This window comes from Triturus cristatus, chromosome 11, assembly GCF_964204655.1.
Source record: "Triturus cristatus chromosome 11, aTriCri1.1, whole genome shotgun sequence".
NCBI classification, from domain to species: Eukaryota; Metazoa; Chordata; class Amphibia; order Caudata; family Salamandridae; genus Triturus; species Triturus cristatus.
This window is the reverse complement of record NC_140594.1, coordinates 347681815-347703589: the sequence shown is the minus strand read 5'-3', so window position 1 is coordinate 347703589 and position 21775 is coordinate 347681815. Positions and strand designations below refer to the sequence as shown.

Below are 21775 nucleotides of genomic sequence, written 5' to 3'. Positions count from 1 at the left end.
CTGCAGCAAAGACACATATGCACAAAACATATAAATAAATCAAAACAGCAAATACAATTGAAAAGTCTTAAGTTTATACATAACAAATTAGTACTCTCAGTTGCTGGCGCTAATTTGCTAAGACTGAATAGTGAAATAGAAAGCCATTCTCCAAAATCATACGTATGCAGACCTTCTTTGGCACCCGTTTACAAAAGGTTTTTCAGTCCAGAATAAAGGTAAAGCAATGGGTTTGGGAATGGACATTTTCAGAAGAGTACTTCATTATATTAAAGGCTTAATGTAAAATATTTGAATGAATTACAATCTAATGAAGTCACCTTGAATACATCCATTATGATTAAGCATAACTCTTAAAAGTGTTCATCAACCATGTAAGAGTTATAGCTGGTATGGGGCTCTTAAATGTGACCTAGGCAAGAAGCCATTAACTGTACTTTAGGTCAATGGTTGGGCGATGGAGCACTCAACATAGTAATTATTATATTTAAACTACTTAAATAGTTTCCATAATATACTTAGAATGCCAGTCACTTTTAAAAAGAGAAAAGTGAGTATATTTCCCCAAGTAGTTGTAAAGCCGGAGCAGATTCACTGCCTGGTCAAGCTTTCTGCGAGTACCCACTCATCTGAGCTTTAGGTAGGTTGGTAGCATTTCAGTCAGCGGGCATTAGGATAGATCAATAACTGACTTAAATGGGTTCCTCAAGGTTTTTTTTCTTTCTTCAACTTGGCCAATTTCTTTGACCGAAATGCCGGTGTCTGGATTGCCATACTACTAAAAGAGAAGAGATTCCAATCCATGATGGCTATTTGGTCAGATGAAAATAACAGCATTAGTACACATAGAAAGGGAACAAAACAGGCACAACTCATTTTTTTCCATTTTTTATGTTTATGTTTGGTCCTTGTATAGCGCTTGGCGCTGACGTGTGATGGCAGAAAAGTATGATTGTAAAAGAGGCCTATGCGGCTGTATAAAGCCGGGTTTTCAAGCTCTTCCTGAAAAGCTGGATGTTGGATTGAAGTCTCATAGACAGAGTTTGGCCGCACAGTGTGTTATTGCTCGGCCTCCCCATCTTGCTCGTCTTATCTTTGTAATTTCAATAAGACCTTGACTGGCCGATCTAAGGGTGCGTGAAGGAACATAGGGTAGAAAAAGTTTTTGAAGGTCATTAGTAGTGCCCCCATAAATTGCCTTATGCACAAGAGTTAAAGATTTGAACTCTATACGCTGTTTGACTGGCAGCAAGTGAAGGGATCTAATTCCGGCTGAGGTTGGCTGTCCTCTATGTAAGCCCTATAGAAGTCTGGTTGCAGCGTTTTGTAAGGACTGCAATTTTTGCAATTGGAATTTGTCAATCCCCAAGAACAAAGCATTGGAATAATCTAGGTTATAAAAGGAAAGATCTTCCTCAAAATTTTTAGTAGAAAAAAACATGAGGAAATAAGGTTATTCACCTGTGCACCAAACTTCAGCTTGTCATCAAAAATGACCCCAGATTTCTCACCTTCTCCACTGGGCATGGACACTCTCCAGCCTCATTCGGCCTCCAAGACTGGTTCCACAGGGGCTGACCGGGGCCAAACTCCATCACCTCTGTCTTATCTGTATTTATTTTCAGATAACTCTGATACATCCAGGACATAGTCGCTCTGAGACAGGCATGGAATCTAGCTGCTGTGGTCTCTGGCTGATTGGTGACGGAAATGATAAGTTAAGAGTCATCGGCGTACGAGACCAGAGCAAAGCCATGTCTCCTAACGAGATTAGCCAGCAGGGTGACGTACAGATTAAACAGGGTTGGAGATAGGGCGGACCCCTGTGGAACTCCACAGGGAAGATGAAAACTGTCTGACTTCATGCCGTCCCAAAACAGCTTCTGCTCCCTTGCCTCCAAAAAGGAGGATAGTAGTGACAAGGCGGTCCCCCCGACCCCTATATCCCTCAGCCGCTGCACCAAAACGGTATGGTTTACGGTGTCAAAAGCGGCTGATAGGTCAAAGAGCACGAGGACCGCCTTCCCACCACCATCCACTACCCTGCGGATCTCTTCAGCCGCCATAATTAAAGCAGACGCAGTGGAGTGGGGTGGGCGAAAACCGTGTTGAGAGGTGTCCAACAGGTTGTTTACGTCGAGATAGTCTGTTAGCATTCTGTTTAGTTGTTTCTCTAAAACTTTGGCAGCAATTGGGAGACCAGCAATAGGGCGATAGTTCTTGGGATCGCTGGGGTCTAAGCTTGGTTTCTTTAAAAGAGGTGTAATAGATGCCATTTTCCAAGTTGTGGGATAGCAACCAGAGGCTAAGATTTGGTTTAAAATAGGAGTAAGATTTTCGCAGATCGTATGTGCTGCTTGATGCATGATGAACGGGGGTCAGGGGTCAGTAGGAGCCCCGGATTTTAAGGAAAGAAGAAGTTTATGGACCTCCCCATTGTTCATTGGCTGAAAACTGGTCAGCTTACATTGGGGGCAAGTTACGGACACTGTCATGTCCTGAGGTCTCGGAGTTCTTGGAAAATTATTATAAATTCCTTGCACCTTCTCTTGAAAGTTTATTACATAGATTTTGGTCTGGCTTAAAAGCGCTATCTTGCCAGTGTTTAGCCAGCAAATTAACGGATTTGAACAATTCTCTTGTGGAATTGCCCGCCGCCTTTATTTTTACTGTAAAATAACTGTTTTTTTGCGCCCATTATTGCCTCCTTGTATAGCAGAATAGTGTGATTGTAAGTAACTTTCTTTTGGTTATCATATAGTCTATCAGAAGAAAACCATTGTACCTCACAGAGCTCTAACAAAGAAGAAGATTTCTACCACAGCCAAGGGACTATGTCACCAAGGGTGCCCTTACTGCTGGAGAAAACCGATTTAGAATCCTTCACTTTCCTAAGCAATAACTAGCATGTGCCGATAAAAATGGGAGCTCCACCACTTAAGCACCCCCTAAAATGATAGCATTGTTCGATACCTCAGGCATAAACATGTTTTACGTCGATATATTATTTTAAAACCCTAGATTTAATTACTGTTTATTATGTTTTAAACCAAACAAAAACCCTGAAAATGTGTTCACATTCACCATAGCATGGTTTTGGTAAACTTTTATGTCATAATAAAAACAAGCATTAAAAATGCAATAGGTCTCGCCTTTGATTACGTTACAGCCATTTACTTTGCTATACAATACCATTAGCAAAGCAAATAGCTTTAACTTAATCAAAGGCGAGACCTATTGGATTTTCAATGCTTGTTTAGGGGGGTAATTAAACTCCAAATCCCCTCCCCCGCGACGCACCTGTGGCTACGAAGCACTGCCATATGCAATAGTTCACATAGTCTAACCACTTACCATCTTTATGTTGGGTTAGGTTTGTTCTCTATATTTTTCGAAAGTGTTGCGCTTACTTTATTTCTGTTATGCTGTTCGCCAGCTATGTCCACGCTTGCGATAGGCAGACTGGCTCTGACGTGGAGAGGAAGTCGAAGGGCTTCGTGCGAAATATTGATCAGGGTTTTCGTCCAAGGGGGAAAGCCCGTGATAGTGTTTTTTTTTTTTTTTAGTGGTCGGGTACACTTCACCTGCTGAGCCGAGACAGGTGCGCAATGTGCAGGGCGACGCTCCGATAGTGGTGCTAGCTTCCGCGCACTGTACGCCGTCTGTTAGTTTCAAACCAACATGCCGGGCCTCATGGAGCGCTGACAGCAGTACTTCAGTATGACAGACCTGTACCGGGTGTTGGGGTTGAAGGGGAAGACGTCCTGTGAAGGCGAGATCCGTCGCGGCTACCATCTGGTCTCTCTGAAGGTTCACCCCGACCGAGTCCCGGAGGGAGAGAAGGATGAGGCAACACCGAAGTTCCAGGTATGGCTTCTGATAGTTGGGAGGCAGCACAGATCAAAGAGTGCCCTCTCAGGATCCATGTTGATTAATGTTTATTATCTAGTTCTTAAACGTATTGGAAAAGGTCGGGTGTTCTCCAGAGTGGTTAATTTGCAATCCTTAAAAGCGTCCTAATCAGACGACCCCCCCGGATATTGCGGCATTGATGGGCACATTTGCTGCAACAAAGTAGAAATTTGGCTCAACACAATTGTGTTTTTTGTTGGATTTTTGCGGCACTTTGTTGTCCCATACCTGGTTGTCCTGTCCCTTTAAAACACTGATTATCCATCCAATCCACCAACCCTGCACTTCACATTCAGAAGTGAACAGGAAAGCAGACTTGAAAAAACAATGAGTGATGAAGTGATGATGCTCAGGAGGTCGGACAATAGCAAACCTCCTCATTGTATGCTTTGCCTTTCCCTTTTGAATAGGTTTGCACACTTGAATTATGAGTTCATGACTACCCAGGTCTGGACCTTTTGCTGGTCAGTCTGGATGATAATTCCACAATCTTCTCTCTGGCTACCTCTGCAAGCCTTTCATTCACTTCCCTCAGGTTTGGGTCTCTTTTCTGCAAGCATTGTTCTCCTGTTCTCCCTGTTCCCTATCGCCAATGACACCCCCCTCCCCCCATCCTACTATTACCCGACCCTGGCTCACACATAAGAACGTGGTGATTATGAGTACTTAACCTTAATATCTGCACCTTTTTCCCAGGGCTCTGTGTACCTACCATGAACAGCAGTCCTTGCTTTAGAGGTGCCTTGAAATATGAAACCTTTAAAAAGCTTATTTTCAAACCGGCCATTGGTTTCCTTTTGTACTGTTACAAACACTAACAGTTAAAACCTATAGTTTAAAATTAGCTCAGTTTACGTCCGGTATATCGGGGATTGCGCAGATCAGTGGAAAAATAATAAAAAGGTCTTGTGGGCGTCTATGCTCTCTTCTCAAAGCAGTTCCCATATTATGGTGGCCAGAAGAAGCCAGGTTTCTTTCCCTGGGAAACAACATGTGAAGATTCTCTGCCCGTCCTATGACTTCCCAGGCAGGTAGAGGTGAATGCATGTTGAGAAAGGAGACATTCGACTGCTCTGGGGCCAACACCAAGGATTCCTTGAAGACGGGCAGAGGCATATAATGATGTGCCGCACATCAAAGCCAAGGGAAAGCATTACTTAATGACAACACTGGAGCACGAGAAAAACAAACAAGCATGCGTGTCTGCCAGTGAAACTGAAAGCTAAATGAAGCGCGTGAGGAGAGAAGTGTGAGAGGAGACGCCAGAGAGGAGAAGCCATGCACGTGCACATCACCTGTCCATGCGCGCACATGGTTTGTCTCCCTTCGCTAGCAAATCGATAACAATAGTCTCGCCAAGGCGAAAGCAGCGCATGCGCTGAATTCGCTAAGCGAGACCTAAAAAGTAGGCATAAGTATGCATGGAGCTTCGTCATTCCTGTAAAAAAAGGGTGAGGCCCTTTTTCTACACCTTTTTCTAATCGTCTATAAACTTAAATTCACTAAAAGTTTACAAAGTTGTGAGGAATTCTAAACCAAATATAAAAATAACTTTCCTACTCTATTCACAATACAAACATGGTTTTGATCTAGAAAGGTGGAGCAAAGAGAGTGCCATGAGATAAGGGATGTTCACAGCTTCTTTGCTATGGTAATCGATGGGTATAATTAATTAAAATGTCACCTATGTTCATAAAGATCTAATACAGTTTGTGATAGTCACAGAAACCATACATCCTAGGCTGATTACAATAAAATAATTACACGCACAAGGTGACAAAATGGGAGAAAAAAAGCTTGTTCCATCGTGGATTGACTATAGATGGCTAAATAGAGGGTTATTTTTCAACATGCATGACATGCAGCTACTAGAAATTTAACAACCAAAATATAATTGGTTTGAAAACACTAAATAACAAAGGCAAAATTCTGTGGGTTGAGGTAAAAAGACTCTACAATCTCAAACTGGTTTCATATGTCAAGGGGGTGTCATGAAGATGCTTATGAGAAATCCTAGCTGTGTAATCACAAAAGGACATTTCAACAAAAGCAATCATGCAAACCTTTGGATGCCCATTCACCTCAGTTGCCATGGGCTGTAGGATTTTGGTTAGTTCTTATAAATAGCATATAAATAGTGAGAGGTGTAAAATTTTCTGTGATACCTAATACTGAACTGTAATAGCGCCATGGATAGTGTTAGGCCAACAGACAAGAACAAACATTTCACTGCTGACCATACATTAAAACTAGGAAAATACATCATCAATAAAGGCGTACTCCAAGAGGCATTTTATTTATTTTCCGAAGTATTACATCAAGTGATTTTGCAACCACTAACTGGAAACTCATACTGTTGCATTTCTAATCAAAATCCAGTCAGCCAGGTATTGCAAAGGAGTAACAACATGCTTCTGCAACTTAATACAATGCAATAGATTATTCGTGCAAAAAATATGTTATTCTGCAAGCTTACCTGGTCTTTTAGGGGACTTGACCTGGAAACAAGGGGAAACCAAAGCAACAATTATAAGATTCTACAATCAATCAAGCAATAAGATCAGTAAAATCTTATATACAAGTTAACATTTTAAGATGCTACCAGTGCCCATCTGTGTCACACTGACTCATGATGTCCCCTGAAACTTATTTCAGCATCAACACATTTGTTAGCAGTAAAGTACATGTGATTTTAGCATAAAATCATAGAAACTCTCAATGAATTTTTGTAATTGGAGTAGCAGAGTAACTGAGATAAATGTTTTATTATGCTCTTTGGTTAAGTATCCTCACCCATTATTATCATAAGGATCAAAAGGTAGGTCTCCGTGGAGGTGGCTACCAGGCTTTAAGGAAAAGAACACAAAGATCACAGGTTTAACAGAATGTATTCCAACAACTATGACCATGACAGGGATCCTTACATAAATTAGCCTACAGGGCTAGTTACACAACAGATAGTTTTAATAATGATATTTTGTAAGAATGCAATACTGCTACCTTCGATACTGTGATGTTAAAATTTGAGGAATAGGCACCCACTGACTGTTGTAGCTGTGAGAAGGTCAGCAGATGGCCTAAATGGTGATTGGAAGTATAAAATCTAGCTCACCTTCTACATGCAAATGGTGATAAGTCTCATGTAATGTTTGAATTGTTTGTTTAGTTAAAAAGGAAAATTCAGGACTAAGAAAGAGGATACCAGAGATTGCTTTATTGACCCAGTGGAATAAGGCATAGCAAAAAAGACAGTGATAACTATGGATGATTAAGAAAACAGTAAGGTATAAAGGCAGATACAGGTCTCAGCTGAATGAAGAGTCCCAGACATGCCCTTGGAAGTTATGCTCCTCCTCCACCCAGACCAACAATTACATAAGAGATTTCATTCTAACAAGATCTGGGAAAATGTGCCACTACTGTTTTCAATACTAGTGTTTGAAGCTGGATGATTTAAAAGTTAGAGACCATGTCCTTCAAGTCACCAGTTGTAAAAACTGAGGAGTTTAATAGAGTACTGTGTCCAGGAAGACAAGAGCAAAGAGTCCTGCAGGTCAAAGTGGACAAGAAAGAACTGGCAGATTAAGCGTCCAGTTCCCACTAAGGCCATAGTGTTGTATGCAGCACAAGGGGAAATACTTTCTGCAGACATAGTTGGGACAAAAATAAACTGAGTGGAGGGGTGTTTTTTATGCTGAAAAGGAAAATACCAATACCAAGGACTCTAGCACATAATCAGTGCACTTCTAAACAGGAGTAGGGATGCAAACAAAGGTTACCATCAATAATTCTCAAGACAGTCAGTTCAACCTGCAAGAATTGTATGTACCAGCTCGATATTGGACTAGTCTACAGTTTTCTACATCTTCACAAGGTTCAAGGTGTTCATCAGGTCTCTTAAGAATGACTAGGATTGAGAGGAGATCACTACAGAAACTTGAAAAATTGTAGCGTTTGAAACCACAAACAAAAATACATGCATAAACAGCGTTCCAGAGAAGGATAAGGCTCAAGACCAGCTACTTTAATTTGGAAAAGCCTTTAAGATTTTTGGGGGATTTGTACTGCCAAACTTTCGTTGGCTTGTGCACTTCCAGTTAGCCTCTTCCAAAATCAGGACACTTTCGAGGTAATTATGCGCTATATAGGAGCGATAAACATATTCACTTACAGATTTAATTTTTTCTTATTTATGGCATGGAAGTGAGGGGAGAGGGAGAGTGAGAGAATGTGTCATGTGTCTCAAAGGTGTTTCTTGTCACGTTTAAGAAACGTTATGACGTTTGCAAAGCAGTGTGCTGAAAAAAATATTCTCCCTGGCCCGCACTCCCCCTACCGTGCCCCATCCTTTCGCACTATCTTTTGTATGTGGCAGCTGCCACTGTGTTGGTGTGGAAAAGATGTGATCTGATATTCATATGCAATGTGGAAGTGTAAGGTATATGTAATTGCACCTTCATAAGATGTGATGAGATGTGGGTTTAGATTGTTAGTTGACATTCATATTTCTTATTTTAGTTTCTTGAATTCTAAACATAGGTATCAAAGGGTGACAAGGAAAGGCTGTTGAATGGAAGAGTGCAACATAAAAGTGAATGTTGTTACATGCAACACCAGAATGAGAAGGGTTTAGTTTCTTTTACAGAAGTATAGGTTGTTCTCATTTCAAAGGATAGAGGGAATGTTGAATTATTATTTCGGTATACGTACAAGAAACAGTTTATATCGACTTCGAGAAGGCCTTTGATACAGTTCACTGGCTATTTATTTTCCGTCAACTGAAACACATGAACATCAGCCCACTCTTTTGCAGATATGTGAATACACTACATACGGGGCCAGGTCCGAATAAATTGGGTCTTATCATATTCCTTTGATGTTGAACGAGGTACTGGGATGCACACTCTCTCCCTTGCTATTCGCCCTGGTCATCGGCCCACTAGCTGAATGAGCCTGCAGGGATAAAAAAGTTACTTACCTGCAGTAATTATCTTTCTGATGGATACTCTATCTACCTACACATCCCTCACCCATAGAACAAGCCCCAGGTGTCAGACTGGATACGAAAAACTTCAAACCAACAAGATTGCCAGTAAAGGGCGCTGGAATCAGCACAGGAAGTGACGTTCGGTGACGCCACAGACACCATAAAGCAACAGTCCCGGCGCATCGACACAGGTGCCCTTTTTTCTGCTCAGTATACGTGGATCCAGACCTTCAGAGGATATTCCCTTGCTGAAGGAAAGTGTAAACCTCTGGGTCATAGCTGAAGGCACAGAAAAAAGGGAATTGATATTGGTGTGCGCTTTATGGCCTTGGTGGCATCACCTGACATCACTTCCTGCGCTGACTGAGCATGACTGAGAGCAGGAAGAGGGCATAAGAAAATAACACCTGTACTGTCACAGGTCAAGCAGGACATGGAGCATCTTTCCCCTCACTGTGACAGGTAGTGGAGCACTAGTTAAATTTATTCTACTCCCCCACCTCTTAATCGTTCTTCAAAACTTCCCTTATGAACTGGCAAATAATTTTGGGGGATCTCCACACTCAGTGATAACCCAGTTCTTATGGACTTGTAAGCAGCCTCGGATCGAATTCTGGATATCCGTGGTGTCCCCTATGATGGTGGACTAGGGCTGGTAGATATCAAGTTATTCTATTGAGCAAGTCCTGTTCAACTCATAAATAACTGAGCTCGAATGCATAGAACAATTTTGTCTGTTTAGTTTACTTTGCAGCCCTCACACACGTTCTGGAGTTGCCCGAACACGTTGACATTATCATGCTGGAATCAAGCACTTAGGTGGATCAGATGGGAGAAGATCTTGACATCGGAAACTCTACTGTGGTGTGACACCTGGCTAAGGTATATGGTCCAACTTGCAGACTTCTGTTCCTGGTAACTAATAGTTATTACAAAATTGGAAATATGGACGGTTGACCCCGTTCGTACATTTGCATGTTTTGTAGAAGTGTATAATATGCACAACTCACAGTTCTACTGACATCTGCAACTGCAACATGCCCTAGAAGTACACCAGTGAGATATTTAGTCCTTGCTAGAGTACAACCCCTTAGAAACCCAACTTACATTATCAGTAACAAATGGGAAAAGTATTTCCAGCTAACATCGCACATACTAATGTTTACTAAAACAACACACCAGACCCCCCCCCCCCCCCTGAGGTCACTGCGGGACAGATGGTTTCAGTAAACTTTGATGCACAAAATTGTATACACTACACGTGTTGAGGGTGGTTGACAGATCTAGTGAGGTCGTGATCCATTCATTAAAGATGCCCTGCGCCATCTCTGGATGGAGATGCCAATCGTGGACAACCAGACAATGAGTGGTCAGTTTTTTCGCTCTGGCATTCAAAGAACCTGGTTAGGGGGCTGGCAACCTGGAATACGTTTTTGTGGTCCAGGCACCTCCAGAGGAAAGATGCCTCCTGACACAGGATGCAGGACCACTTCATCCTGCTTGTTGTAGCACCACATGTCTGTCATGTTGTACATGAGGATCTACACAGGCCTTTTATGATGGATGTGAGGAAGGTCCCTTGGATGATGCAGACTGGGTGGAGGTGCGAATAGCTCCCAAAGTTCTGCTGTGACCCTGCATAGTACAGCCCATTGAGAGGAGCAAAATGAAGGAAGGGTCGGGCTCCAATGTCTTAGATGTAGGGAAGAGCTAGGTATATTCTGGGTATTTTCTATCACAGAATCTGGGTATGCCTCTATATATGGTGACATTTGGCATCTATTTACCACATGTTTTTGCGGATTGTGGTTAGACAAGCTACACCTGACCCCAAGATAGCCCTTCTAGGTCTGATGGGGAAATGGGGTGACCAAGATCCAGTGGACTTTGATGGCAATTGGGTGTTTATTGCCAAGCGAGACATTGCACGTCGCTCACGGTCAAATCAAGCTCCTTCTATATAGGAATGGACCCTCCGAATGGATTGGTGAGCTAGGGCAGAAGGGCATGTGTACAAATCAAGAGGATGTCCCCAAAAATATCAGGAAATATGGGGACCATCGTGGGAATATTCTCAAGGTATGGTGCAGTCACTGTTTAATTGACAAAATGTTTTCTTCTGTATTGAAGATGTAACAACATTGATATCTGTGTTTCTCGTGTTGTGTTTTGCTGAAACTAGTTAAAAAACCTAATAAAGTGTTATGTAGAAAATGAATAAACAGTTTTGTCTAGCAGTCTATAATTAAGTCTTAGAATTAACTTAGTGATGACTAATCTCTTTTGCCATAACAGCTGAACACTGCTTTCTATTTAAAGGAAATGATGATGACTATTCCGTGCATACAGGAACATACCTTGGATTTCAACTGTGACTAGTAACAAAGACAGCCATCTCTTTGCTCAGTTATCTACAAAATTAAGCATTTCAACACTTTTTATGAGGCTCATTTACACCTCTAAGAACCTTGAAAGTTGAATACAAACATTTCAAAGCATTGGCCAGCATATTTATCGGTGCACTTCTGTGGAACAACATAGACTTTCCTTCCAAGAAGATTTGGGACTGATCTCAATGACACTTTTCTTCACCTTCACCTAGGGCGAATAGATCACTGTACATTCAACTCTGGTATTTCTGTTCAGAAAAATGTGCTGGCTTAAAACACTTATAAAAAAGTACCATCTCATATAATTGAAAAAAAAGCAACGAGAGTTACAAAATTCAATGCACCAAACTAGAGAATGGCACACATATTTACAATACAGTAATATTTCTGTCAAACAAGATCTACAATAACCCACAACGACTTCAGCTCTAAGCAGTGAGTACAGAAACATACTGAGTGAGCAGCCCTGTGGCACAAAAAATATGCCTTGAAGTATCTGAACTATGGACATGATGCAGAAATCTCAATTCTCTAGTAACTATTATTGAGATTGTTGCGCTTTCAGAAACGAAAGATGAACACTGTATATGAAACATGAAAGCTTAGGCTATTAAGGCCCTTGTGGATTTTAGTTTAGGACATTCCTCTGTAGAAATGGATATGGGTTAGTAAAAGACAAAGTTACTTATTAAGATATTTTATAGTTTTTATCAGTTATAAATATAGCTGTTGTGTCTATTCTGCAATCTCATGATGGAGCTGGAACTTGCAACTTATTTTACTCTTCAAGTGATGATCATTATTGAGCAAACAACTTACTCACCTTTGGTAACACTCTTTCTGGCAGATACTCTATTAAATTGCAGATTTCTCAACTTTAGAATATCACCAGGTGCCACACTGGATATGGAGAATTTTTACAGCAATGAGAGAGCTGCTTTATTGAGAGTGCATGGCAGATTTAAAATACAACAGACAAGGTCCTCCTTTCCCCAACCTATTTTTCTATGCCCCCAAGAATCTCACAAGGAGCTGATCATCCACATGATGAGTCTCCGTGTGGTCAATGTAAAAGTTCAGAGCCATCTTGAAGTCTAGTCCATGGAGCCTCTCCTCCTCTTTAGAGGGGTGAGGCATAGCAAAAATTACAGGCAAAATAATTTATTAGCCAACGTGGAAAAAAGTTGAGTCCCTTTGCGAGAAGACTGACCTGGTCTTGAATACCAGCTTGCCTGGAAAGGAGGAGGTGTAAGATGCTTGTACCGAGAGTGCCTGTAGCTCACTCACACAATATGCGGACACAATCGAAACCAGGAAGACAGCTTGCAGAGTCAAGAGTTGTAAAAAAACAGCGGCTCAAAAGACATGCATATGCATTGTGGTACTTTGAAATTTGGGACCGCGTGGGAGACAGGGCCCTACCCCTGTCTATTCCGGTATTAGCGAACCGCGAATGATCAATACGGTATGTACAAGTGCTTTGTATAACGTTTTAGCGATAAATGCACTTTGTATACGATATTATACATTGACTTCGTGGGTTCCATCTTAGAGCGGTGGCCATCTTATGGTTGCCCTCACATAGGCTACACATTACGAACAAATACGGGCCTTTAGAACACATGTGCCTTCCTTTGACTTCTCTGTGACCTGGGCAGCTTGGCTCCGCTGCCCCAGGTCAGTCCGGTCCCACGAGTTCCCCGTCCTTCGGCCACCTGTGATTAGCATCAGGGTTTGACACACAATAAAGCCTTTTCATCCCACACGAGCCTCCGGCTAATCTCTTTCACACCTGACTCTAACTGCTTTATGGCTTGTTTTCCAAACAGGAGATGCTCGTGTTTATTGGGGCCTGTTGATATCTGATTTGGGATCTGAGCCTTGCTGGGTAAATAATTGTGGGCTGGCTTAACTGGAATGTGGGATGGTCATCATGACTCTGCCTTTTCGTTTGTAATGGATACATGTAGATGACCGTATCATAAAACAAGGAATGTGTGCCTGAAGCATGATATTTTGTATTTAAGGTGAAGCCCGTTTCTGTAATTTTAAGCAGTCTCCTGAGAACATACATGCTATTGTACTTCTCGGATACCTGTAATTGGTCTGCAGCCAATAAACTGATCTTTGACTTCACCCAGAAGACTCTGTGTTTCTGTAGGTCTGAAACAGGAAGAACCCGAAGTCTTAGGGTGTGTTCCCCTGCACCGCTGGGCTTTAAATTCCCAGTACTTCAGTTGGCGCCCAACTCGGGACGATTTCAGCGGTACCAGTCCAAGCCAGAGGTTCGTGAGGAGCTTTGTGTGGAAATTCCGGAGGAAGGCCGCCACTTCATCGACCCCTGCATGTCGACGTGGTCCGAAAGTCTTTTCTGCGAGGTTCTCCGCGTCCCGACGGCTACGAAGGACTGCTGCCCTGATTAATCGCCCTGTTTTGGACCCTTGACGATTTTGGTAGAGCGAAACAATCGAGAGAGTCTTCTGGTGACGCCATCGATCATCGATATTCAGTTAAGTATAAGTGGAGCGTCTCCCAGTTTGTTTGGTATCCTTCGGGATTTTTGGTATCCTTCGGGATCATTCTGATTTGGAGCTTGCAAGTCCCAAAGCCAGAGGACTCGTGTATTCACGAGACTATCGTATTCGATAATCCTTTGAAGTTTGAAACTAGACTAGTGAGCGAAGATGCCTGGTTCTAGTGTATTTGGAAGATTGTTTTGTTTAGGTTGTGGAAGGGACTTCCAGTTAGAGGATTCATGTCCGGTTCCTCCAATTGGAACTCCAACTTATGAGCTTTATGTAAAACATGGCATGGGCCCCATTGCATATAATGAAGTATGGTTCCGATACACCAGAAAGGACGGTGTTTTAAAATGGCCCCAAAATGGTAGTTTCGATACAGATATTTTAGATAATTTAGAAGTTAAATTGTTTAAAAAGAAAGCCCGGCCGGCGATGTTTGATTCTTTCCGCCTATGGCGAAAGGAAGCCAAACAGAAGGAAATTAAGCTAGCGAAAAGGAATAAGAGAGAAAGAGGTATGTCAATGATGCAAGCAGCTGTGCAATTTAAAGATAATGAGGAGGAACAAATGAATGAGCAGTTACATAGACAGCGCAAACTAGGGATCGATAAATGTTACCCTGTTTTGTCACCCCTTGTACAAGATGAGACAAAAGAGAAAGAGAAAGATTCCCTAATGTCTCATTTGCTAAGTTCACCACCCCCGTATGCGAAAAATGCCTCAGCGCCTCCACAGCTTGTAAATGTGCAGCCTCCAGTTGATGTGCCGCAAGCCTTCCCACAACCGCCAGCTCCTCCTCATCTGGCTCCTATCCCTGCAGTGCAGCCCTCTCAAGGGCCGCCAGTTTTGTTACCAATTGCCCCCGCGCTTCCTGCGACTTTGCCTAGCACATCAGCTGCCTCCCCTGGCGCTTCTTCTTGCACTACCCCGGTACCTGTATCTGACTCCGTTTTTCTTCCCTCTGTCTATCCCCCCGTTTTCGCCTCAACTTCTCCTTCAGCACGACAACGACTAGCTAATGTAGTTACTAGTTTAATGTCGCCTCTCTTTGGGTCATCTAGTGTGACCCCTGGTTTACAACGTAAGCAATTGCGTAGTCAGCTGCCTGGTCCTGACGAGAATGAGGTGTTAGATCATCTGGCGCGTAGGTGGATTGGTTTCCCTTCACTCTATAATGTGGAATCAGTTGTTAACGTTTTCCACCAATGGGATGCCCCAACACAGAGGTATGTCTTTGACAAAATGTGTGAATTCCTCTGTGAGGAATTTGAGGATAATGGTTCAAACTCAAACCCACAGGAATTGTGTCGAGTGCGATTTGATTTTGGAACAGGTACAATTGTGGGTCCCAATGTAGATAAAGCAGTTGCGACTTTACTGTCCTTCAGAAATGGCGATTGTGGGGAAAAAGGGAAAAGTGCGACAATACCCTATGAGAGAAGTCCCTCCGGTATAGAAGGAAGCCGTTGCGGCAGATGCCGCTCGAGGTATTGCTGCTGCTCCAGCTCATTTTCAGCGTGTTTGGGTGCATGTCCCTTGGAAACGTTCTGAGGTGTTGGCGCTTAAGCAGACATTGCCTGACCCCCGTAAAAACCCTACAGGATATTATAAGGAGTTATCACAAACTGCAGAATCGTGTGTCATGAATCTGGCTGACATAGATATGTTGTTTGGGAAGCTGGTTCCACAGCCTTTATGGGGATCCATTCGTAATGTAGATCACGCTGCAGAATTGGGTAACACATGGGCTAATATCATTGCTGCAGATGCTGGACAAGTTGGTGGCGCGAAGCCTGATCCTCTGGTAGCAGAACTCCCTGGTAGAATTATTACCTACATGAAAACTATAATGCCCGCGATGCGCGTAAATTGGGATAAACTATCTGAATGCAAGCAGAAGAAAGATGAGACAGTGTCCGATTTCTTTACAAGGTTTGAAGAAACGTTTATCGACCACAGTGGTCAAGACATGAGTACTGAAGGTGGCCAACGGTTATTCGTTGATAAATTTGTGCAGAATCTACTTCCCGAGTTGTGTAAGAAATTAAAAGATTCAAAAAGTTCTTGGGCTGTTTCCTCTTCAGCGCAAATACTGGCTACTGCACAGTATTATGAAAATAGAGAAAGACGAGAAGGATAGAACAGATAAGAAAACGAAAGAACAGAAAACGAAGGTCCTTTTACAGCAGGCTTATCCGCCACGTGGAGGACAGAATAATTATAGGCAAACCCAAGGTATCTATCAGCAGCCCCGACAGTTCCAGAATAATCAGCAAATGAATGGGTATTATCAACCACGTATCCCTGTAGGTCCCAATCAATGTTCATATTGCAGAGAGGAAGGTCATTTCAAGTATAGTTGTCCTAAATTAATGCAGCGTACTAGTAATGCGTATGGCGCAAGAGGTAGAGGTGGTCAACAAGCTCCTAGAGGTAGGGGGCGTGGAAATGTTTCCCAGAACGCACGTCCTCTTCCGCCTCAAAATACCATAAATAGCTTCGATCAGCAAGCCAATGCGACTGGTAATACAGCTCAGTACTATAATAATGATTATTATGCAGAAGACGACAATGTGGAAGGTAATGATTACTAGGACAGCCGTAGACAGAGAGAGGGAGTTGTTTCAGTGCCAGTGGATCAGAGCGGACCATATGTTAAAGTGACTACAGCGGGTGTAACAGAGCCCTTTCTGCTGGACACTGGTGCTGCAAAGAGTTCAATCATGCATTTAAAACTCCCTGGCGCGCCTTTGTCTGGCGAAATGAATGTTTCAGTAGGTTTTTCTGGCGCCCCAGTTAGGAACCCGATTTCTAGTCCTATGTTACTTTCTGTTGGACCTTGCGAGTTAAAAGCACCCCTCATCCTAACGACAGGTTGTGGTGAAAAACTGCTAGGATTAGATTTGCTAAAAAGATTGCATGCAACGCTGTATTGTTCTCCCTCAGGAGTACAACTTACATTAGGTAAGGAAGTGATTTCCCCGATGTATTTGTCTAAGAATGCAATGCCACCTGAATTGTCATCCCTTCCGGATGTCCTTTGGGCTACTGGTCCCAATGATGTGGGTCTTTTGGAAATACCGCCATATGTGGTCACTTTAAAAGCCAATGTCAGATTGCCACGTATTCCCCAGTACAAGATCTCCAATGAAGGTCAGAAAGCGTTGTTAGCAATTGTCAGTGATTTGATTAAAAAGGGTGTAATTGAAGAGACAAGAGGCAACGTTTGCAACAGTCCTGTTTTACCGGTCTTAAAATGAACGTACCCTTCACAGCCACCTGTTTACAGATTTGTGATTGATCTTAGAGAGGTTAATAAGATTGTTGTGCCACAGTTTCCAGTTGTCCCTGATAGAACTGCCTTGTTAACCATGATTCCAGCCTCCGCTGCATGGTTTTCAGTGATCGATTTAAAGAATGCTTTCTTTAGCATCCCAATTGCAGAAGAGAGCAGGGACATTTTTGGCTTCAGTTTAGGAGGTCGAAGCTTCCGCTTTAAACGCGCTCCCCAGGGCTACTGTGAAAGTCCATCAATATACAATCAAGCTTTGAAAGCGCAGCTGGATGCACTGGTTTTACCCAGTGGCGCTATCCTCATTCAGTACGTTGACGATTTACTAATCGCCGCGGATACTGAAAGATTTGCAAAGAAGCTACAGTGTCATTGTTGCGTCATTTGTCTGCCTTCCATCACAAAGTGTCTCTCTCAAAACTGCAATATTGTCGACAAGAAGTGACCTACTTAGGTCATCTCTTATCGAAGGAGGGAAGGAAACTGACCCCATAAAGAATTCAAGCCATTGCACAATTAAGTGTGCCTAGAACACAGAGAGAAGTGCGTGCTTTCTTGGGCATCACTTCATACTGTAGGCATTGGATACCGAATTTTTCTTTGCTGGCAAAACCTTTGTTAGCATTAACATGTAAAGACACACCGAATCCTATCCCATGGTCTGAAGAGTGTCAGAAAAGTTTTTGGGAATTGCGTAATGCATTATGTTCAGCTCCTGTGTTGGGTACCCCTGACTACAGCAAGCCTTTTACATTGTATGTTCATGAAAAAGATGGTTGCGCATTGTCAGTGTTAACACAGCCTTTTGGCGACAGACCGCGTCCATGCGCATATTTTTCGTCAACCTTGGACCCGGTAGCGAGGGCATTGCCAAGTTGTTTGAGAGCTACAGCCGCCGCAGCTATGTCTATTCGACAGTCTGCTGGACTAGTAATGGATAATACATTGATTGTTATGGTTCCACATGCTGTGGACACATTGTTAAACAGGACCAAGACACAGCACTTAACTAGTGCGCGGTTGTCAGGATATGAATTGACACTGTTAGCAAATCATATACACATAAAGAGATGCAACACGCTGAATCCAGCTACATTATTACCGATTCCAGCAGACCTAGATGAGATTGAGCAACATGATTGTCTGTTCAGAACAGAAGAAGAGACAAAAGGGAGAATAGATCTTAAAGATACTCCCCTGACTGAGTGTGATGGTACTTTATGGGTGGATGGTTCGTGTTTCAAGCTTCCGAATGGTGATACAACTGCTGCATATGCTATCACGACTTTGCACACAATTGTTGAAACTGCGCGTGTGCCACATAATTCGGCCCAAGCAGCAGAATTAATTACCCTTACAAGAGCATGCGTGTTGTCTGAAGGAATGAAAGTGAACATATATACGGATAGTCAGTACGCCTTTGGCGTGGCTCATAGTTTTGGGCGATTGTGGAAAGAACGTGGGTTCCTGACTTCGCATGGAGATAAGATTCAGAATGGCAAGTTGGTGAATGATCTCCTTGAGTCACTGACCCTACCGTTACAAGTTGCGATTATGAAATGCAGTGCGCACAAGAAAATCACTGATGATGTTGGTCGTGGTAATGCGTTTGCTGATGAAATCGCGAAAGAAACAGCAAAAGATGTGAAGACTCGAATGTATGTTGCAGGCCCTGCAAGATGGGTTGGTGATGTTGGAATGTGTGAAGACACGATAGAGAGTGTGAAGTCCCTTCAAGCTGAAGCCATAGAGAAAGAGTTGAGCAAGTGGAGAGAAAGTACGGGTAAAATGGATGAGAATGGTTGTTGGATTGATTTGTCAGAACATCGGCGATGGTTGTTGCCTGATGCATATGTGCTTCCAGTGGTTACTATGGCACATGGAATGGCACATATCAGTATGAAAGGAATCTGTAAGCTGTTGGCTCCAGTATGGCAGAATGCTGGAATTCCCAAGTGTGCAGAGAATGTGGTCAAGAATTGTATGGTATGTTTGAAGTATAACCCTGGTAGGGGAACCCCAACTCCAGCTGGTCATTTTGCACCTCCATCATATCCATTTGAAGTTTTGCAGCTAGATTTTATCCACATGGAAAGGTGCAACAACTTGAAATATGTATTGGTTGTTGTTTGCGCTTTCTCAAAATGGATAGAAGCATATCCCCTAAAAGACAACACTGCTTTATCCACAGCCAAAGCCCTTGTGAAAGAATTTTTCCCTAGGTTTGGAATGCCAAGAATGGTGTGGAGTGATAATGGGAGTGAATTTGTGGGTCGAGTGATGAAGAATGTGTGTGAGGGGTTAGGGATCAAGCAAAAGTTTCACGCTGCAAATCACCCCCAATCAGCTGGATTAGTAGAGTGCTACAATAGCACTCTGAAGCTGAAACTAGCCAAAATCCAGGCGAGCTCCGGTCTTAAATGGCCTGACGCTCTGCCTCTAGCACTCCTATCCACCAGAATGACCGTGCATTCACGAGTGGGACTTAGTCCATACGAAGTTGTTTTTGGCCGCCCGGCCAATGTATGGGGTGTGCCAAGACCGACGAAATTCAGCGAAATCGAACATCCAGTACTGCTTGATTATTTGTCTGAATTGACGGCTAAATTGCGTGTTTTACACCAACAGGTGCATGATACTCTCCCCCAGGCCTCTGAAGCTCCTGGACACCCTATTGACCCTGGCACGTGGGTTTTCATCAAGAACTTCCAGCGAAAGAGCAACGATGAGCCCCGTTGGATTGGCCCTCACCTCGTACTTCTGTCTACAAGATCAGCGGTTCGAGTAAAGGGGAAGAAGAACTGGATTCACGGCGCCCACATCAAGAGGATCCCTTTGCCTCTACCATATGACCAGTGGGTCCAGGAGGGTATCGCCGATTCTGAAACAGACACTGTACCTCGTTTTGTACCATTTAGTGATGCACGCGTAAGAGGCACAACTTCAGCACAACAGAGTGACGATGTTTTGCAAGAAGCTGTGCCACCGTCAATTCGATTGGACACCACAGAGCCTGAACTCTTGTTTCAAGATCAGACAGTACCTGGCCGTTTCCGCTACAACTTGAGACCAAGGCCGATGGACAAATAAATATTCTTTTTCCTTACCTTTTTGTTTTCGATATCATAGCTCTCCCATCTGAAGGACTTTCTTGATTTTTGTTTTTCGAACCACCATCCGGGTTCAGCCGCAGGGTCGCGGTGCCAAGACTTTGGGGTACAGGCCGAAGACGTTAGGTCAACGGTTCTGGTTGGTCTAGGGCGTTCCCTGGACTGACAGGCGTACTCCTTAGCAGAAGATACTCACCCGCCGCGAGCGGCACGATTAGAGGATGGAGTTTTTCAAGATGGAGAGACTCGCTGAGGAAATGAACTTTAAAGCGAAAATATGTAGAATAATGAAGAGCAAACGTTTTGTATTATTATGTGTGTTTATACTATGTAGTATGATTGTGTTTACTGTAGGATTTGTATTCTTCTCCTCTCAAGAGCCCATTGCACCCACTGTACAGCCTATACCTCCTCCTACTGTCTCCTCACACTCTTTCCACCCTCTGCCTGAACACGAACAAGCTAGACGATCAGAGTTTGTAAACAACTCGTTTATTCAGCTCCTGCACCAGCACCAACTAGTCATGAATACAACCAATTGCTGGGTGTGTGGTTTAATGCCACATACCATTAACAAGGGTATTCCTTATCTAGTGCTGCTGTTTAGTTACAATGGATCGTCATGGGCATTCCAGACCATGTTCCTTTTTGCACTAGATGTCTACTCCCCGCGACAACCGCGTTCCATCAGACCTAGCACCAATAATAAAGCTTTAATGAAAGGAGTGGCCGATATGAGCAGAGATATCGACGCATACTCATCTATTCCCAAGGATGAATTGAGAGCTTATGTAGGGTGGAACGCAACGGGGTATAGCATTAGTCTGGGTGAAATGCAGCGAAAAATTTCATCCCCAATTTGGGTCGTACCCCACATAGGTCGGTTCTGTTTACAAGGTAATGGTCAGAATCCAAGAGCTCAACTGGGGAGAAGTGACTGTACTGAAACGTACACTTTTCCATCGCAGTTTTCCCCTGCGTTTTTGGCTGCCAAGGGTACATATTTTGTCTGCAGTGACCGAGATATACATGGTTGCCCCCTGATTTCTCGGGCACATGTTCTATTGCAAATCTGCTACCGCCAACATTTACTGCTGCCTCTGACTATCACAAGACCAGAGTTGTAAGAGGCGTGATTAGTAAGGAGGATACTGCCGGTCAGGAAGCGGGAGACTTCTTTTTGGGTTTCCTGCCGTTTTGGGGACCGATGGTTAATAGTAGGAACCTGAGACAACTGACTCGTGTGGTTGAATCCACTGTTAATGTTACGGCTGGTGCCCATGGTAATTTGACAGCTGAGCTCCAAGTGGATCGCCTCATGACTTTGCAGAACCGCATGGTTCTAGACGTCATACTTGCAGACCGCGGTGGGGTATGTAAGGTCATCCAATCTAGTTGTTGCATTTTCATACCAGATAACGCTCCAACAGTTTATCAAGCCATCTCCAAACTGCATAAAATATCTGAATCCATACACGTGGATAGAGGAGATTGGTCACTGGTGGGGTGGTTCTGGGAACTGATATCTGCCTGGGGTTGGAAGATTCTGATGGTCATTGGAA

The 21775-nt window shown here is 43.2% G+C and overlaps 1 protein-coding gene across 2 annotated transcripts in view; it reads right to left on the bottom strand.

Moving 5' to 3' along the window:
- Positions 1–21775, bottom strand: part of SUDS3 (SIN3A corepressor complex component SDS3) — a 229333-nt gene that overhangs the window by 46448 nt on the left and 161110 nt on the right. For both annotated transcript variants that reach the window (XM_085633334.1, XM_085633335.1), the window contains exon 10: positions 6389–6410. In XM_085633334.1, coding sequence (XP_085489460.1) covers positions 6389–6410 — 22 coding nt within the window. The remainder of the gene's footprint in view (positions 1–6388; positions 6411–21775) is intronic.